The 20,612-nt window shown below is 48.0% G+C and overlaps 1 protein-coding gene across 7 annotated transcripts in view; it reads right to left on the reverse strand.

Moving 5' to 3' along the window:
• Positions 1–20,612, reverse strand: part of col14a1a (collagen, type XIV, alpha 1a) — a 285,165-nt gene that overhangs the window by 251,238 nt on the left and 13,315 nt on the right. For 6 of the 7 annotated variants that reach the window (XR_011594955.1, XR_011594954.1, XM_070888840.1 and 3 more), the window contains exons 3-4: positions 17,289–17,405; positions 1,600–1,746 (exon numbers count right to left, since the gene is read on the reverse strand). Coding sequence is in view for 5 of the 7 variants with exons in the window: in XM_070888840.1 (XP_070744941.1) it covers positions 1,600–1,746; positions 17,289–17,405 (264 nt within the window). In the remaining 2 variants the exon portion in view is untranslated. Of the gene's footprint in view, positions 1–1,599; positions 1,747–4,394; positions 4,696–17,288; positions 17,406–20,612 lie in introns of those variants that run through there. The other variant, XM_070888846.1, reaches the window with a different exon arrangement.

The following is a 20,612-nucleotide window of genomic DNA, read 5'->3' on the forward strand; positions in this document are numbered from 1 at the left end:
TTTCAAACTTTCACGCAAAATCTCTTTCACACAAGGACATTCACCAGAGCGTGTTGGCAGCAGATGGCTGGAGACTTTTTGATGGAAAGTGCCTTGTTTGACAAGGGATTGTTTGTGAAATTATAACAAAAGATCCCCAGAGAAAACAATTCACCGCTCGGTGGAATTTCCAGTAACTGTGGAAACTAAAAGTATCTGTGTAAAGATAACAAAAGTTATAGTCACAGCGAGTTGTTGTGATCTGGAATGCACCACCTAAAAGGGCAGTGGAAGCAGATTCAATAGTAACTTTCAAAAGATAATTGGATAAATACTTGAAAAGGAAAAATTTGGAGGGCTATGAGGGAAGAGCGGGGTGGGGGGAAATGGAACTAATTGGATAGCTTTTTCAAAGAGTCAGCACAGGCACAATGGGCCAAATGGCCTTCTTCTCTCTCTCTGTATCATTCTACGATTCTATGAAAGTCCATAAAATGTTCAATGCGACCTATTGCTGCAAATAGCCACACCTGTGTTCATAAAGGAGATCAATTTTGATCTGCTCGAGCTATGAAGGACTACAGTTCACTGATAATTTTAACAATATTTTTATGAAGATTCTCTGTTTGCAACAAGTGGTTAACAAAAGAAGTATAAATATCGAAAGCAGATATTCTGTGGCCATTACATCACCAGAATCTGTTACTAAAGTCCAATTGTAAACGAGTTGTACAATTAAGTGCAATTGTTGAAACCTGGCTAACTGGGATGACTGTTGTACTAAGGTTGAGTTTGAGACGCACAGTCTGGCTGATCCACACAAGACACAGCTCTGCATTACACTTACCTTGTGCCATACATACTTGAACCTGACATGGTGACTGGATAAAAAAAAATACTGTCACACCAACAATTTGTATTTATATAGCACCTTTAGCAGAGTAAAACATCCCAAGGTGCTTCATAAGAGCGTTATCAGACAAAATTTGGCACCGAGCCACATAAAGAGATATTAGGGCAGCGGACCCAAAGCTTGGTTAAAGAGGTAGGATTTAAGGAGTGTTTTAAAGGAGGAGAGAGAGGTACAGAAGCGGAGAGGTTTAGGGAGCGAATTACAGAGATTAAGGCCCAGGCAGCTGAAGACATGGCCACCAATGGTGGAGCGATGGAAATCTGGATTGTGCAAGAGGCCAGATTTGGAAGAGCGCAGAGATCTCGGAGAGTTGTAGAACTGGAGGAGGTTACAGAGATTAGGAGGGGAGAGGCCACGGAGGGATTTGAAAACAAGGATAAGAATTTTAAAATTGAGGTGTTGCCAGACTGGGAGCCAATATAGGTCAGCGAGCACAGGGATAATGGGTGAACGGGACTTGCTGTGAGTTAGGATACAGGCAGCAGAGCTTTGGATGGGTTAAAATGTACTGAGGATGGAGGATAGGAGGCCGGTCAGGAGAGCATTGGAATAGTCACCTACAATGAAAATGTTTTATGATGCCCTAAGATTTTTAATACCATATAGTTTCAGCAGCTTATTCATAAAGTTGTTTGGATAGAATCGTTTCCCGCCCCACCATACAAAAATACGAGGGACATTTGACAAATATCCCGTAAGATGCTTACTTGTGAACCGCCCCTGAGCGGGTGAACTCTCTTTGTTGTGGCTGTTGATTGCAAACAGCTGCACCACGTATTCCTGGTTTGGCAGAAGGCCTTCCACTACTGCTGCTGTCTCACCCTTCTGTATGTTTAATTTCTGTGGTTTGCCACCTGTTATTGTAAAGACCACAGAACTTGTTAAAAGAAAAACACAAAGTACTAAGCCATGGTAACACATGTAAAAATGAATCATTCGACAGTCCATTCAATGGTGGAACAGGTCCGAGGGACTGAATGTCCTGCTCTTGTTCCCATGTTCCTTCCCATGTTCCTACATCATGGCTGATCTGTATCTTAACTCGACCTACCCGCCTTGGTTCCGTAACCCTTAATACGCTTTGCCTAACAAAAATCTATCGATCTCAGTTTTGACATTTTTAATTGATCCCCAGCCTCAACAGCTTTTTGTGGGAGAGAGTTCCAGAATACAGTGTTATACTTATCTCCAGAATACAGTGCTCTTGCTAACGCTCAGCTATTTACTAGTAGAATTCCTTAAACTGACACGGTGTAATCATAGCATGAATGAACAGCATTTCCTGAAGCCTGGTCAGACGGACAATTTCACAGTCATTGCTGGAGGCTGGCCAGAACAAAGTAAAACACACCACTGCATTTTATGTTCACTTGAAAGGGAGAAAACCAACCCTGCAGAGTGGATAAAGCTAATCATCACCAAACTTGATCTAATCTGCAATAAAACAGCAAAGTGTGAGTTACAGCAACTCTTGTACAAATGCCGTCCAGTGCAGGATTCAATGCTCAGGGTGCTGCTGATATCCTACCGATTACTGAGAAGACCATTAACTATGCATATTAATGCCTGTGCTACATGATGCAGGTTAATGAAATAGCCATAAGTATGTGGCTTTTGCTGTGGGGTTAATTCAATCATTCAGCCATCACATTGCATAGCTAACTGTCCACCTTTTCAGGCAAGACCTGAAGAGACTTGTTGCTAAGCTGTCTCTGACCCTCTGCAATTGCTGCACTTTTTCGCTCTGAGATTGACTGAAGAATTACTTAATGGATATTGTACGACATAAAAACACAAAGATGGCCATATGCAGTCCACAGATCAGTTTAACCCAGCACACAGCACTTGAAATACTGTTAATGTGATTCTGTTATTAAAATAGAAAACATATCACCATTCGAAAACAACAACTTGCATTTATATAGCGCTTTTAATGTAGTAAAACATCCCAAGGTGCTTCACGGGAGCAATTATCAAACACAATTTGACACTGATCCACATAAGGAACTATGAGGAAGGGGACCAAAAGCTTGGTCAAAGAGGTCTTATAGAAGGAGAGAGATAGAAAGGTTGAGGGAGGGAATTTCAGAGCTTAGGGCCCAGGAAGCTAAAGGCACGGCTACTAATGGTGGAGCGATGAAAATTGGGGATGTGCAAGAGCCCAGAATTGGAGGAGTGCAGAGATCTTGGAGGGTTGTAGGGCTGGAGGAGGTTACAGAGATAGGGAGAGGGCAAGGCCATGGGGGTATTTGAACACATAGATCTGTCAGGTCCATAATGTTAGAATTGAGCCAAGATAGAGAATTGCTCCACCATATACACACTGTCTGTCTGAAGCCTGACTGCATCTGGTTGCTAATACTGTAACTGTAACAAGCACGATAAGTTGTCATTGTATCTGACCCATAACAGAACTCTTTTTGGTTGGATAACGAAATAAACATTAAATCAAATGCCCCCCAATCTGGGGGACACTCCAAACATTTTTCAGACTGCCCTTTTTTTGTTTTCTGACCCATAACAGAACTCTTTTTGTGAAAAAATTAAAACACTAAATCATTAAATTGTGTCCCTCCGATCTGGGGGGCGCACCAAACATTTCCAAGGCCCTTTTTTTGTGTTTATTTTTTGTGTTTTTGGTTTTTTTTAAGTTTTTTTTTTGGGCACTAAAATAATTTTTTTTTCTCCAAGTGCCCCCTATAAAAGGGGAGGGGGACACTAAAAAAAACACCGGCAATTAAAACAAATTAAACTTTAAAACATAAAATCAAATTAAAATTTGGTTGCCGGGCGTGACGATGCACTCCAGTCCCTCCGGTGCCCACCTCTCGCGGAAGGCCGCGAGCGTACCGGTGGACACCGCGTGCTCCATCTCCAAGGACACCCTGGCGCGGATGTACGCGCGGAAGAGAGGCAGGCAGTCAGGTTGAACGACCCGTGACCCATAACAGACCTAAAGGCCAAGAGGAACATCTGGTTAGAAGATTAAGGGATGATCTAATTGAGGTGTTTAAGATGATTAAAGGATTTGATAGGATAGATAGGGAGAAACTATTTCCTCTGGTGGGGGGAGTCCGGAACAAGGGAGCTCAACCTTAAAATTAGAGCTAGGCCGTTCAGGGTGATGTCAGGAAGCACTTCTTCACACAAAGGATAGTGGAAATCTAGAACTCTCTCCCCCAAAAAGCTGTTGAGGCTGAGCGTCAACTGAAAATATCAAAACTGAGATAGATTTTATGAAAGGTCACAGACCTGAAACAAAGAGCTGAATCTTAACCTAAATTGGGGTTGGGGTGGGATCAGAGGTTAAGGGGCTGAAATTGCCCTTTTCGATAAGGCCTCTGACCGCCGGAAAACAGCGGCCACGGGGCGGCGCAGAATGGCCACCGACTCTCCGTGGAGGGGCCGCCATTTTAGAAATTGCCCTTCCTCAGGAGCGGAGCGGTGTCCGGGACCGCTCCACTCATTTTCCCGCCGCGGCGTACGTGCGTCAACTCCTTACCATCTGGCGGGACCCCCTCGCACAATTGCCCCTTCCCTGAAATTGCCATGCAGGAGCGGCACCACCACAGCCAGTGCCCCCCCGCAGCTTTTGCTGTCAGTGCACTCTGTGTGAAACGGCGGCACGGCCATCCTTAAAGGGGAGGGTGCACTTCGACTGCCACCATATTTTCTTTTTGTCCCTGGGTTCAGCCGGGCCACCAACCGGCAGCCTGGCACCCCCTTTTGCGTGCCAAGCCGCTGGCCTGGCTGAAACCTTCTCTGATGGCCTAACTAAAATGAATGCAGAGTTCGCAGCGGCCCTCCCCTTTAACTGAAGGGGAGAGACGTTGTGGCGAGCCAGCACGATGACGTCATCAGCGCAGATGACTGACAGCTGCGGACACTCCGACCACCCCCACTTCCGCCCTGCTAGTGATGGCCACTGCACTCCACTCCCACTTCCGCCCCGCTGGAAAAAAAATCCCAGAGCTGAATTTCGCCAGATAGGCCGTCAAATTCACTGCGACGACCAGAACACTTCAAAATAGGTAGGTGTGTCCCGTTTCCAGCGGGGAGCAATTTCTACCCATAAAAGTTTGCAAGGGGGCGGGCAGCCAGGCGACAGGTGCTAATTTAATATTTTAATGAGGCTGGCAGCCTCTGATTTAACCTGCCCCCCTCCCTCCCCATCAGACCCCTCCCAACCCCCACACCCCCATACAGTCCCCCGGATTGAGGATTGGACCACTTCCCGGTGTCAGGGATCAGTGCTTCCATATTCCTTTTTGTGATATGGTTTAACCAAGGTTCTATACAAGTTTCACAGAACTTCTCTCCTTTTGAATTCTATTCCTCTCGAAATGGAGCTCAGTGCTTGGTTTGCACTGGTTACGGCCTTTTTAACCTGTGTCGCTACTTGTAATGCTTTGATGCTCTGAGGAACCTTCTCCCTCCGAGAATAGATCATCAGTTTGGAAGTGAGTGAAGAGTCGGGTTTTTTTCCCAAACTCTTGTTGTTGAGATCTGATGTCGTTAATAAGGAACTCAAAGAGTTTTCCTCAGCTACACAATCAAATAGAAACAGGAATATTTTGCTTCAGATCCAATGGGGGGGGGAGGGGGGATGGGAACTTAGCAAGTTAATGAACACAAAAGGGTGTGTTATTCCATGTGATTCTTAGCAATGAGGAAGCAAATAAGTAATTCATGTACTTTCCACATAGTCTCCGAATCAAAAGCAATAACCCCCCCTCCCCTCACTCAGGAAGTAATAAGGAGGAAATACCCTGGGGTTCCCACCTGATGCATTTCCTCAGATGTTTATCATAAGTATACCAGGATATTATATTAAATAACCTGCGACATACATTTGTTCACTCCAGAAGAACATCTGGGTGCTTTGACAATCAATTCCATTTTACATTTAAACTTACATAAACAAGCTTATCAATGTGCTATGTAGCTCTAAGGAAACAGCATTATTAGGGTAGAATTATAATCATTGCTGTTCTTATACAAATGCTTAACACATATTGTACCAGACTCCACTCTACACTACTTTAATGCAGCCATAACCCATTTGCATAGAACTATATAAGAATGTACAGTACAGAAACAGGCCATTCAGCCCAATAGATCCATTTTGATGTTTATGCTCCACACAAGCCTCTTCCCAACCTACTTCATCTAACTTCATCAACATAACCTTCTATTCTTTTCACACTCATGTGTTTTTCTAGATTCCTCATGAATACATCTGTGCTATTCACCTCAACCACTCCTTGTGGCAGTGAGTTCCACATTCTCACCACTCTCTGGGCAAGGAGGTTTCTCCTGAATACAAATTGGATTTATTATTTTATTATAATTATCTGATATTTATGGCCCCTAGTTTTGGACTCCCCTACAAGTGGAAATATTTTCTTTACATCTGGAGTCAACTGAAAATTTCAAAACTGAGATCGATAGATTTTTGTTGTGCAAAGGTATTCAGGGTTACGGCACCAAGGCGGGTAGATGGAATTAAGATTCAGATCAGCCATGATCTAATAGAATGGCGGAACAGGTTCGAGGGGCTGAATGGCCTCCTCCTGGTCCTATGTTGCCATTAACAGCTGCACGATGAAGACCAATTTTGTGGTGCCAGCTCAGTGTGCCTCAAAAGACCCTCCTCGGACACCGCCTGCACCTACGACCCACAGAGCCTGTCCTGCATAATAATGCACAATCAACTCATTCTTGTTGCGCTCTTGGCATTGAATGCATGAGGTACTAGAGCACCAGGGGCATCAGAAGCTCCTTTGTTGGGTAATTAAGAGACTGTTGACTGCTCTGAAAGCTGTTCCTTTTTATGCAAGGAAAATAGATTGAGAAACAATGGACCCTTTTCAATGATTGGCTTCTGGAGGCTCAGCCTAAGGTAGGTAGGCGCATCAATGAACATCAGTCTTACTGCAAGGAGAGGGCCACCCTGGAGTAAAACATTCCATTTGCAGGTGTTCCTCTGAGATGCCCCCTGAGGGCATTTCACAAAGGTGTAATCAGATAAAATTTGACACCAAACCACATAAAGAGATATTAGGACCATGTAATGGATGCACCTGTGAGTATGCTCACATGTTTGGAGAGCTGTTGGAGGCATGGCCTATTCACTTGGAGTAGTGAGCTGGTGGACCGGAAGGCCAGCAAACCTGAGACCCCAGAAAGAGGAGGAAGGGGCCTACTGCTTTCAAACATCGAGAGGGAGAGGAGGAGAGAAACTACTTCAACACCACTGCTACAGAGAGTGGGAGAGAGGGAAAATAATAACATCCACAACTTGAAATAATATCATTCGTGCGGAAAGAGGGAGACCCATTTACAACATCATCTACAGGTGGGTGTATTGGTGCACTCCCCAAAAAGACTTTGTTTTATCGGTGGGGGGAGGAAAGAAGAGTAAATCGAAGGCCGGAATATCGTGGGGGGTGTGTGTTTGTGGAAGTGTGTGTGGGGTTCTTGCCCACAACTAGGCCCCACACACCAGTAAAGCACCCCTCCCCCATTTGCCTGGCCCGGATTAGCTGGAGCTACCTAGGTGAAGACTCGTTACGACATTAATTAACATAATTGGGAGTACTGTGCCTGCGTAGTTCCAGCTATTCCGGGTGAAGACATCTTCTCCCCCCACCCGAAGACCATCTACTAAGACTTTGTCTAGTGTTTACCATCTGGGGAGTGCACCCCTGCGAACACCCACCCAATGCTGTGAGGGAAGACCTGCTCTCACAGCTTCCCTCTTTCCCACCTCTCTCTCTCTCTCTCTCTCTCTCTCTCTCTCTTTCTCACCCCTCTCTCTCTGAGAGGCCCCTTTCACCCCTTTAATTAATTCAATTAACATTTTTTTTAAAAAGACACCAAGCAGAGGAAAAAGGCCCCTCCCCAGTTGTTAAGTGGGGGAGAGGTCCCTCTGCTCAATATTAACGAGGCCATTAAGATCCATCAGGCCTGTGACTTTGGGGTGAGTGTAGCCCTTAAAGGGACCCCATAATGATGACCCCATCTACGCTGGTGGCAGGACCAGCAAGGACATATGCACACGTGGCGTCCACGGCCAGGGCACCTTCTGCTGCCCTGCCAACATTCAAGTTAATAACTAAAAAACATGGGGTCAAGAGCTACACTCATCCCACCATGAGCATCGAGGAGTGTGTGCGGGCGATGGCTGGGGTAGCGGCCCCTCGGCCATTGTCGCAGCTCCAAGATGTCCGGCAAGGCTGTGTTCTTCCTGTGGTCGGAGAGGGCGGTGTCCCTGGTCCTTGAAAAGGGGCTCATGGTGGGCGGGACCTTCCTGCTGGTGGACCCTCTCGAGGCCACCGGGTAGAGTCATAATTTCTAACGTCCCGCCCTTTGTTCCCGCTGAGCTCCTCCTCCCCCACCTACATCAACTGGGGAAGGCAAGGTCGGGAATCAATCCCATACCGCTCGGCCTCAGGGAGGCCAGCCTCCGTCATGTGTTCCCCTTCCACCACCAGCTCTTTGTCCGGCTGCCGCTGGAGGAGGTAACCGAAGGATTTTTTAATGTGGTCCACGAGGGGACTGCCTACCGCGTCTTCTGGACGTCGGACGGCTTGCGGTGCCAAGCCTGTAGGGAGGTGGGGCACGTTCGTAAGAACTGCCCTGCCTCCAGGGCCGCGAGAACAACCAAAGCGGCCAAGGCTGGCGCCGCCGTCACTCCTCCCCCTAGTACCGTCCACGTGCCGGGAGCCGTAGGCGCGCAGGCATCGTCGGAGGTCTTTGTCTTCGCGGCCTTGGGCGGAGGGGAGGGAGTGAGTCCGGTCGGAAAGAAGCCACGGTCCAAAACAAAACACCTTGAGATGGGTCCTCTCAGTGGGCCAGACAGCCCCATCATCGTGCTCAACCCACACCTTCCGCCGGCGAGCGCGGGGTATCCTGAGCCCGTGCCCGAGCCCTTGACCGCCACCGCGGAGAGCTTACCCCCCGCGGTCGGGCTCGGGCAAGACAAACCGAAGGGGGGAGCGGAGCCGGAAGCCTCGGCAGACATGGAGGCCTCCCTGCTTCCGCGCCTCCCCCCAGTCAAAAAAGGAGGCACCGCTCCAATGAAGCGGAGGAGGAGCAACGTACCTCCGCGGAGGAGTTGGTGCATGCCGCGTGTCCCGCGTCCCCCACCAGCACTCCCAAACCGCGCCGAGGGCGGGGGGAGTCTGTCCCCGGGGAGGGTGAGACAGCCGAGGCTGCCCAGCCTCTGCCCCCCTGGGGATCTGTTGCGGGGGGTGCGGGGCCACCGAAAGAATGCATCACCGCCGGGTCGGGCGTCTCGGGGACCGAGGCAGGCGAGGCCAAAAAAGCCGAACCTCAGCCCACCCAGCCAAATACCAACATCCCCCGGGACCTGCTTGACCTGGCGGATAAAGAAACAACAAAATGCCATGAATTTCAAGAGATTGCACCCACTGGGCCGGGGGGTGGTGGCGGGGAGGATGAGGAATCCCAACCTTCGCCCATAACTTTGGAGCCGGGGGACTTGGAGGACCTGGAGCTGTACTTCGGCCCGGTTTCTCCGTGTTCCCCGGTGCCTAGGGCGGAGGGGGAACCCCTTCTGCTGCCGCTTCCTGACCCAGCATCCCAACCAAAAGAGCCCAGTGGGGACTCCTCTGCCGATGATGCTGGGGTTGGGATCGGGGCAGAGCTAGGGCCGGATGGAGCGGCCGGGCTGTTTGCCGTACCTCGTGCGGTCGATGGGCCGGCTGCTGGCGGCGACCTCCCGGAGGGGGACGGGGACTCGGTGGAGGGTGCGGGAGAAGATCTGGAGTCCATCGCCAGTGAGTTGGTGGATCTCCTCGTGCCCGCCGCTGAGTCCCCCTTCATTCCTGCCAAGGAACTCACGGACTTTTTGGCGGAATGCCAGGGTCGTCGCAATCGAGCCCACCTGACCCTGGACAAATGGTCCGAGCCGGCGCTGCTCATCAGGTCCGTCCATGCCGCTGTCAAAACCATCGGCGCGGGCGGGGCCTTATCAAAATCACAAACCCTTGAGCTGTGCCAGCTCAGAATGTTCCTCGCTGGGTTGCTGAGGGAGTGGAGGTCATCAAACGACCCCACCACCCACGGTAGATTAAGTTAGAAGTTGCACTATGCTTTTGTCATGAAGATAACCATAGCCAGCCTCAACATCAACGGCGGCAGAGAGGCACGCCGTAGATTTAACAATTTTTCGCTCCTACTGGAGGGGAAATATGCGGTGTGCTTCCTGCAAGAAACCTACACCGTTCCGGGAGACGAGGCCACGTGGCTGCTGGAATGGCAAGGAGAGGTCTGCATGAGCCACCTCACCGCCATTTCTTGTGGGGTGGATATCTTGCTGGTCCCACATTTTCATCCGGAGATCTTGGGGGTCGATTGCCTGTGCCAGGCCGCCTGCTCCATGTCACGGTTCGTCTATGGGACGTGCCGCTCCATCTTGTGAACATGTACGCTCCTCAGCCCGGCTCACAGCAAACGCGCTTCTTTGAAGAAGTGTCCACTCTTCTTGGCTCCGTTGGCGTCGGCAACTGCATTGTCCTCGGGGGGGATTTTAACTGCACCCTCGAGGCGAGGGACCGCTCCGGTGCCCCGCAGTGCATGACGGTGATCGAGAAGTTGAGGAACCTGGTCGGGTCCTTCGACTTGGTGGACATCTGGTGAAATTTCCATCCCGACTCCAGCGCCTTTACTTGGGTGAGGCGTGGAGTAGGATGGTCCAGAATCGACCGCCTTTACGTGTCTCGGGCGTACGTCTCCTATGTTCTGGCGGCCTCCATGTGGCCGGCGTCGTGCTCGGACCACCACCTGGTGTGGGCGGAGCTCGCTTCGCTCCGCGCGAGGACGGGGTCCGTGTACTGGCATTTTAACAACCTGCTGCTGGAGGACGAGCGTTTCCAGGACTCGTTCTGTCATTTCTGGGCCGACTGGAGAAGGAAGCAGGGGGGCTTCCTCTCCTTGAGGTTATGGTGGGACGTGGGCAAGGCTCACGTCTGTCTCTTCTGTCAAGAGTATGCGAGGGGGTCGACCAAGAGGCGGGCGACCAGGGTGGGGCGCCTGGAAAAGGAGGTGCTCGACCTGGAATCCCGTTTCAGTCAAGTCATCGAGGACCTGGCCCTGCGGACGGTGTACGAAGCGAAGAAGGCCGCGCTGAAGGACCTGCAGCTCGTCGGGTCCCGAGGCGCGTTCATGAGGTCGCAGATCCGGTTCCTGCGGGATCTGGACCGCGGCTCCCCCTTCTTCTACTCGCTGGAAAAAAGACGGGGGGTCCGTAAGCAGCTCTTGACGCTGCTGGCCGACGACGGATCTCTTGTCTCGGATCCGGAGTGCATCAACCACAGGACCCCGAGACTATTACGGGGCTCTGTTCTCTCCGGATCCGTCCAGCGCGGAAGCGCGTAGAGTTTTGTGGGAGGACCTGCCAAAGGTCGGCCCGGAAAATCTGGATGCTCCGCTAAGCCTGGCGGAGCTGACCGGTGCCCTCGACCAGCTCTCGAGGGGAAAGTCCCTGGGACTGGACGGGCTGACCGTGGAGTTCCACAGGGCATTCTGGGACATCTTGGGGGGGCGACTTTGTGTGGGTCCTGGGGGAAAGTCTGGCGACTGGGGAGATGCCCCTCTCTTGGCGCAGGGCAGTCATCGTCCTGCTGCCTAAGAAGGGTGATCTCCGCCTCCTTAAGAACTGGCGCCCGGTCTCCCTCCTCAGCACGGACTACAAAATCTTTGCCAGGGTGATGTCTGCTCGCCTTGGCGTCATGCTGGACCACATGATCCACCCCGACCAGTCCTACATGGCCCCGGGCCGGACAATCCACGATAACATCCATCTGGTCCGGGACCTCATCCATCATTCCCAGGAGGCTGTTCTGTCGGTCGCCTTCCTATCTCTCGACCAAGAGAAGGTGCTCGACAGGGTGGATCACGACTATCTGTTCGGGACTCTGCGCGCTTTCGGACTCGGGACGCATTTCGTCGCCCGGATCCGACTTTTGTACGCCGCCGCGGAGTGTATGATTAAGGTTAACGGATCTTTGACGGCGTCCCTTCGCTTTGGGAGAGGGGTGCGCCAGGGATGCCCCATGTCCGGCCAGTTATATGCCACCTGTGTGGAACCTTTCCTGCGTCTCCTGCGGACGAGGTTGACGGGACTGGCTCTGCAAGGGCCGGACATGGAGGTCGTCCTCTCGGCTTACGCCGATGACGTGCTCCTCATGGTAGAGGATCCCGTTGACCTGCGGAGGATGCGTGAGTGCCAGGAGATTTACTCGGCCGCATCCTCCACCAGGATCAACTGGGAGAAATGTTCCGGACTCCTGGTGAGTCAGTGGCGGGTGGACTCCCTGCCGGAGGAGCTCAGGCCTTTTGCCTGGAGCACGGCCCATCTCCTCTATCTGGGAGTCTACCTTAGCCCCGACGAGGAAGCCTGGCCAGCGAACTGGCAAGAGCTGGAGGCCAAGGTCGCCGCTCGCCTAGGGCGCTGGACAGGACTGCTCCGAGTGCTGTCCTACAGGAGTCAAGCGCTAGTCATAAACTAGCTGGTGGCCGCTATGCTGTGGTACCGGCTGGTCGCTTTGACCCCTCCCCCTGCGTTTGTCGCCAAGATACAGAAGAAGCTGGTGCACTTCTTCTGGAACAACAGGAAGCACTGGGTCTCTGCCGCGGTCTTGAGTCTACCGCTTAGGGAGGGCGGTCAGGCGTTGGTGTGCGTCAGCACCCAGCTAGCGACGTTCCGTCTTCAGACCCTGCAGAGATACCTTTATGTCGCTCCTCCTCCTAGGTGGCGTGCGCTGGCGACGTATTTCTTCCGTCAGCAACACGGCCTCAACTACGACACGCAGCTCCTGTTTGTGAGCCTGGGGGCCTTCAGGACCGCCGTCCAGGGGCTGCCTGTCTTTTACCAGGAACTCATCAGGGTCTGGAACAAAGTCTCCACGAAGCGCAGCTCTCCACCGGCTGGAGTGGCGGCTGTCCTGAAGGAGCCGCTGCTCAGGAATCCGTACCTCCACGACCGAGGTTTTAGGTGGCAGGCGGACGAGAGGGCTGTGGCTGGCGAGGTGACCAGGGTCAGGGACCTGCTCGATGGCGGAGGAGCGGGCTGGATTGCGCCAGATGTGCTGGCACGGCGCCTAAATTGGGCCGACGTCCGCCGCGCGGCCGATGCCATCGAGTCGCTAAAAACAGCGCTGGGCCCTGACTCCGTTAGGTGCGTCGAGAGGCTCAAGCACATGGGGAGATCCTGTCCAAACTGACCCCCGTCCGGACGAAATTCCTTATCGGCGCCAAGCCCCGAAACCTCCCTCGGGAACCGGCGCCTCACAACTTGAGCCGCCTCGGTGAAATCCCCTCCGTGCCTTTCAGTTCTGCGCGGAGGGGTTTCCTGTACGGGCTGCTCCTGCACACTCTCAACCTTGCCATCCTCGTCTGCCGTCCGGACACGCCATGGCGTACCATCTTGCCATCCGGAGGAGGCGGGGGTCCCCGATGGAGTGCACTCTACGTGGGAGTCCTCCCACTATTTATCGGGGACTTGGCCTGGAGGGTGGTGCACGGGGCCGTCCCGTGCAGTAAATTTTAAAGCCGGTTCATGGGCTCCCAGGCCGCCTGCAATTTCTGTGGTCTGGAAGAGTCCGTGTTCCATGTTTTTACTGAATGTACGAGGTTGCAGCCCCTGTTCCATTATTTAAAGCGTCTGCTCCTCAATTTCTGGTTGCACTTCAGTCCTACACTCCTGATCTTTGGGCACCCTGTGCGGAGGGGAGCGGGTAGGTCCGAGGGCCTCCTCGTAGGACTGCTCCTGGGCACGGCCAAGGGGGCCATCAGCCGGTCCAGGCAGCGGGCGGTCGAAGGGGTCGTTCAGCCCGACTGCCTACCTCTCTTCCGTGGTTACATCCGCGCCAGGGTGTCCTTCGAAATGGAGCACGCGGTGTCCACCGGTACGCTCGCGGCCTTCCGCGAGAGGTGGGCGCCGGAGGGACTGGAGTGCATCATCACGCCCGGTAACCAAATTTTAATTTGATTTTATATGTTTTAAAGCTTAGTTTGTTTTAATTGCCGGGTTTTCGTGTCCCTCTCCCCTTTTATAGGAGGCACTTGTAAATTATGGTTTTAGAGCCCAAAAAAAAACACAAAATAAAAACACAAACCCCCCCCCCCAAAAAACAAAAAAGGGCCTGGAAAAATGTTTGGAGTGTCCCCCAGATTGGAGGGCACTTGATTTAAATGTTTAATTTTGTTTCCAAAAGAGTTGTCGAGTTGATGTTCACAAGACTCAATAAAACCCCAGCCAGTTGGATTTGGAGGATCCATGATGAGGCAGGTTGTTGTAAAGCTTGATGGATGAACTGGTAATGTGTAATGTGATTGTTAATCCTTTTGCTAATAAACCAACTAATTCTTAATAGCAATGTCTTGCTATGAATTCTTAAGCAAAGCACCCATGAAGCAAATATATTACAGGCTGATGACCAAAAGCTTGGTCAAAGAGGTAGGTCTTGATGAGGAAAGAGAGGTCGAGGGGCAGAGAGGTTTAGGGAGGGAATTGCAGAGCTTAGGGCCTGGGCAGCTGAAGGCACGGCCGCCAATGGTGGAGCAATGAAAATTGTAAGAGGCCAAAATTGGAGGAGCACATAGATCTCGGAGGAGGTTACAAACATAGGGAGGGGTGAAGCCATGAAGGGATTTGAAAACAAGGATGAGAATTTTAAATTTGAGGAGTTACTAGCAGGTGAGTTAACTTCAAGAACAGAGCTTAACAGTTATTAACTGTGTTTCTGTTTATGATAGTTAATGAGCACTTAGTTTTCTGTCTTTATTTTTCTTTGAAGTTGGTCCAATACCTTGGGTTTCCGTTCAAATGTGGGCTCCCATTTTACAGATAGTTAAATTTGAGGTATATTTGCATTGGAAAATACATCTATAAATAGGAAAGCTTCAAATTGCTTTTTAGTTTATTTTCACTTCTGCCCTTGATTAAAACTTAAAGACCTCAAAATCTGTACAATTTTCATATGAGGGGAAGAAAAGCTAACTGAGAAATTCCTAAAGCGTTTAATGATTCATAAAGTCACCACAAAAAATGTGGCTTATTCCCCGGAGACAGTAGAGTCACTGGGCTTATTAAAATTGTCTCCCACACACTGAGAGATGAATGTGGCCTGAGGACTCATTGCTCCATCAATACATGGGAGCCATTTACTGTCTCGTAAACTAAATAATGGCAAGATATATCACTTCATTCAACTGCGTTACCTGCAGCAAAATTGACAATGGTGCTATAGTTAATAGCTGCCAAACTTCCCTTACACCGATACAATCTGCATTTGCACCATGTGCATGAGATGCAATATTAATGATTAGTTTTGAGAGAGTAACTCTTAACCCAGAAAGGAAAATAACCTTGGTGATGCTGATGTCATGGCGATGTTCATTTACTATTTTGAACATACAAAATACACGGTATTAATTCACTGCAATAACTTGGCGTGGGTGGGATACAGAAACTGGAAAATAAATGGTTCCCCTTAGAGCAGAGAAGGTTACGAGGAGATTTAATAGAGGTGTTCAAATGGTTTTAATAGAGTGAATAAAGAGAAACTGTTTCCAGTGGCAGAAGGGTCAGTAACCAGAGGATACAGATTTAAGATGATTGGCAAAAGAACCAGAGGCGAGATGAAGAAACATTTTTTAAAACATAGTGAATTGTCGTGATCTGGAATGTACTGCCTAAAAGGGTGGTAGAAGCAGATTCAATAGTAACTTTCAAAAGAGAATTGGATAATAGATCGGGTGTGGGGTGGGGGGTGGGGGTAGAATTACAGGGCTATGGGATTAATTGGATAGCTCTACCAAAATGCTTGTGCAGGTCTGATGAGCCAAATGGCCTCCTTCTGTGCTGTATCATTCTATGACTCTATGAAATGGGGTAGAGGGGCAACGGGATCTAGGGGTACAGATATACAAATCACTGTGAGTAACGACACAGGTCAATGAGACCATACAAAAAGCAAACAAAGCACTGGGGTTCATTTCTAGAGGGATAGAATTAGCGAGCAGAGAAGTTATGTTAAGCTTGTATAGAACCTTGATTAGACCATACTTAGTGTTGTGCACAGATCTGGTCTCCATATTATAAAAAGGATATAGAGGCACTGGAGAAGGTGCAACAAAGATGGACAAGGCTGGTACCAGAACTGAGAGGCTATAACTATCAGGGAAGATTGACCAGGCTGGGGCTCTTTTCTATCGAGAAAGAGAAGGCTGAGAGGTGACCTGATGGAGGTCTTTAAAATTATGAAGGTGTTCGGTTGGGTAGGTGTAGGGAAGATGTTTCCACTTGTGGTGGAGACCAAAACTAGGGGCCATAAATATAAAATGGTCACCATTAAATCTAATCGGGAATTCAGGAGAAACTTCTTTACCCAGAGAGTGGTGAGAACTCACTCCCACACGGAGTAGTTGAGGCGAATAGCATAAATGTATTCAGGGGAAGATAGTCAAGTACAAGAGGGAGAAAGGAGTAGAAGGATATGCTGATAGGGTGAGATGAAGTAGGAGGAGGTTCATGTGGAGCATAAACACCGGCATGGACCAGATGGGTCGAATGGCCTGTTTCTATGCTATAAATTCTATATAATTCTACGTAACAGTCACCCTCGTGACATCAGACCTTTCGGCCTTGGGAACTGCCTTCCAGTGTCACTGATTGACCTATTTTCCGATACCACCACTTCCTATTGGTTATTATATACTCGTTTTTAATGTATGGAAACTTTTATTGAAAAGCAAAGAGAAATAAACTGTTTTGGAAGCATAGCATTCAGATGGTAGCATGCTTTCCCATGGTTGGACAACTCTGGATTGCCTCACAATCCATAACCAACCCCTATCCCCGCTCCACACACCAACTGCTGCTTTGAAGAGTCTCCCCATTAAATTTACTACGATTTGCGGGTTAATTTTAGCCTAACTCCCCACTGGTTTCACATCCTGCCCAATATTGACTTCAATGGAGAGTAATATCAGGCGGGGTGTAAAACCAGTTTCCCAACGGGCGGATTAGGTTAAAATTGACCCCCATGATCTTTTGTCAAATAAATCTTGGATAATGTTTCATTGACTATTATATACTCACCTCAGACTTCCTTTCCCCTCCCCTTTAACACAAATATGTTCCTATAAAACCAGAATGCTAAAGCAATGCAGAAACATGGTATGACCTACTGGTACCAAATATAAATACAAATCTTAACAATATGAAAAGAATCTTTTAAAGTAATGTTATTTTTCAATGAGTTTCACAAGCAGAAATCTCACTGAACCAAACAGAAGTAAAGATAATATGCATTGGTTAAATAAAGAAGCGGAATAGTATAAAATGCGGAATAAACATTCTTACCTACAACTGGCGTCACGGTTAATCTGTATTCCTGAAATCTCCCCCTAGGGGCTTTCCATGTAATCTTAACACTGTCCTGAGACACTATAGTAAACTTTAATCTTGTTGGAGAGGCAACTACAAGATGTACAAAAAAGAAAAGAAAATTAACTAAACATTTAAAACGGATGTAGTAATGATATCAGAACATGAAGAGAAACTATTTACACACAATCAACAGAGCAAGCATTAACATGAACAATTATGACACAACAAACTAAAACTAGCACAATATTTAACAGGGCTCTAAACTATTCATACTGACTGGCTGCTCGGGAAACCTATGTGAATAAAATCAAATCCACGGAACTACCCATTTTTCTTTTAAACGCACAGTGAGTTTAAAATGCCAATTTTTATTAGCTCACCAATTGCACACAATATAAAAATATGCTTTGTTTAATTGCCAACAGTGTAGTGTAGAGCCCTGTTTCAAACACGGTACAAACAATTGTATTAGTTTGTATAATGAAAGTTATTCCAAAGGATACTTTCTATATTTAAGCATAATCTATACAGTAAAAGACAAAGACATAAGATGAAGTTGTGCGGTGCTGTAATGCATAAAGACACTATGCATTTCTCTGCCACCAAATATACAATCCATATAAATTGTCCTGCTACTGAAAAAGTGTTTATTTTTCTTTGAAGAAAGGTGAGGGAATTCTAACCCAAGTCTTCACCTCTTTTATTTTTTAAGACTTGCCATGAGGAAGCAGAAATGAGTTTGTTATCCATCACCAGAAACCCAAACAGTTAATTAACTGATCCACCATGGCAAACTCAGGGGTCATAGCTCTGCAGAGACTTTGGGTTCCAGTGAAGTCATGGGTTGTATAGATCCAAACGTCGACCTTAAAACAGAAAAGTTGATATGACGATGGCTACAGATCCAAGAACATGGAACCCTTGGTGCCTCTCAGCTATGACCCTTGACCTTGAAAAAAAAACAAATGAACAAACCAAGAGACAATACAAATTATCTAGTATCGCTACGATGATACAAACAGTAATGGTTTTGTGCCAAAATACAACTATGCTTAACTGGTTACTTTATTATTGACGGCGCCCAATCATAAACAAAATTATTTTTGGTGCAGTTGTTAATAGCTGATCAATAAGAATATTTCTAATGAGATTTTACATTAGTAAACAGATGAATTGTGTAAACTCTAAGCTTTAGCAAGTGGAATCCTTTGTGCAGTTTGCTCTGCAGTTCATAGTGCTCAAGAGTGACATGCTTTGCTCTGTCTGTAAAGATTTTATGGTATGCCAATGTCCAGTCCACACAAGTCTATAGCCTTCGCTGTATTGTAGACAAGCCAAGACTGATGAAAAATGAGGACAGAATGATTTAAGTTACCTTCATGGAAATACTAACAGATATCCAAGAGCACAACATGGAAATAACTCTGGGGCCATCCACATCTTTTCTGATGGCTCTTGGAAGAGAACACATTGATGTGTGTTAACGATTTAATTGTTAACTCTGTTGGAGACTAGTAACAGATTATACTGATCCTTAATGGATTAACGAGCATGATAATGGTCCAGCCACACCTTGATTTTAAAATTCTCGTCCTTGTTTTCAAATTGCACCATGGCTTCACCCCTTCCTATTTCTAACCTCCTCCAGCCCTATAACCCTCGGTGATATCTGCACTCCTCCAATTCTGGCCTCTTGTGCATCCCCGATTTCCAGCACTCTATCATTGGCAGCCGTACCTTCAGCTGCCGAGGCCCTAAGCCCCGGAATTCCCTGCATAAACCTCTCCACTTCTCTCTCCTCCTTTAAGTCGCTCCTTAAAATATATCTCTTTGACCACTGTCCTAATGTCTCGTTATATGGCTCAGTTTCAAAATGTGTCTGATAATACTCCTGTGAAGCGTCTTGGGACATCTTTACTACGTTAAAGGTGCTATATAAATGCAAGTTGTTGTTGGTGTAAGCCCCTGTAACAATTTGATTTGCATTAATTTCTTAATCAATGCACACAGGGGGCAGGGTTAAATATTGGTCTTCACTGCCTGGGCAAAGAGGTGGGCACCGGAGGGACTGGAGTGCATCATCACGCCCGGCAACCAAATTTTAATTTGATTTTACGTTTTAAAGTTAATTTGTTTTAATTGCCGGTGCTTTTAGTGTCCCCTTCCCTTTTATAGGGGGCACTGGGGAAAAATTGTGATTTTAGTGCCCAAAAAAAAACAAAAAAAAAAAAGAAAAAAAAAAAAAAAAAAACACAAAAAAGGGGGGAAAAAAATGGGCCTTGTAAATGTCTGGAGTGTCACCCAGGTCGGGTGGCACAGTTTAATGTTTATGTTTTCGCAGGTAGACTCTAAAAGAGTTTCACTGCCTGGGCAAAGCAAAGGGGATTGCACAATTGCTGTAGAACCCGCCCAACTTTTATTCCATTGAGTGATTACTGCCCAGGTGGAAAAGGTGAAAATGACCCTCATGGTGATCTAATAGAATACACCTTTGGTACAGCATTAGTGATTGCCCCTACACTAGAAAGTCACAGATTTAACTTCCAAGGCTCCTTGTCCTATCTCCTCTCCGAGAAAATTATGGGGTGTGCACCAGTGATTTCTCTGCAAGAAGCATTGCTCCCTACTGTGAGCGGCAATGTCATTCCTTGTCATTTTGTAGGAGACCGAGGGCAATCAAAGACTGGATTGAACTTCTAAAGATATATTGAGATAGGGTATGAATAAAGATAAAGAAAATGGCTGCTGAGTTAATTGGATATGATGCATTTTGAAGATGCTTCACTTTTGATGATAATATGGCAATCTCTCATGTCTTACAAATAGATAAAATTAGAAGTAACATTTCAAATTGTGGTTGCCAAAATTAGACTTGGTATAAACCTTGGCACTGGTTTTAAAGCGTACCACTGCAATCTCTGATTCATATGGTCATGCATTTCAAACAAAATTCCAGAGACTTGAGCATGCCAGTCTTTGAAGGTGGCAAGACAGGTTAATAAAGCATATGGGATCCTGGGCTCTATAAATAGAGGCACAGAGTACAAAAGCCACAAAGTTATGCTACACCTATATAAAACACTAGTTTGGCCCCAACTAGAGTATTGTGTCCAATTTAGGAAGGACATGAAGGCTTTGGAGAGGATACAGAAGAGATTTACTAGAATGGTTCCAGGGATGAGGGATTACAGTTAAGTGGATAGACTGGAGAAGCTGGGGTTGTTCTCCTTGGATCAGAGAAGGCTAAGAGGAAATTTGATGGAGGTGTTTAAAATCATGACGGGTTTAGATAGAGAA

This window comes from Pristiophorus japonicus, chromosome 1 (assembly GCF_044704955.1).
Source record: "Pristiophorus japonicus isolate sPriJap1 chromosome 1, sPriJap1.hap1, whole genome shotgun sequence".
Taxonomy (NCBI): Eukaryota; Metazoa; Chordata; class Chondrichthyes; family Pristiophoridae; genus Pristiophorus; species Pristiophorus japonicus.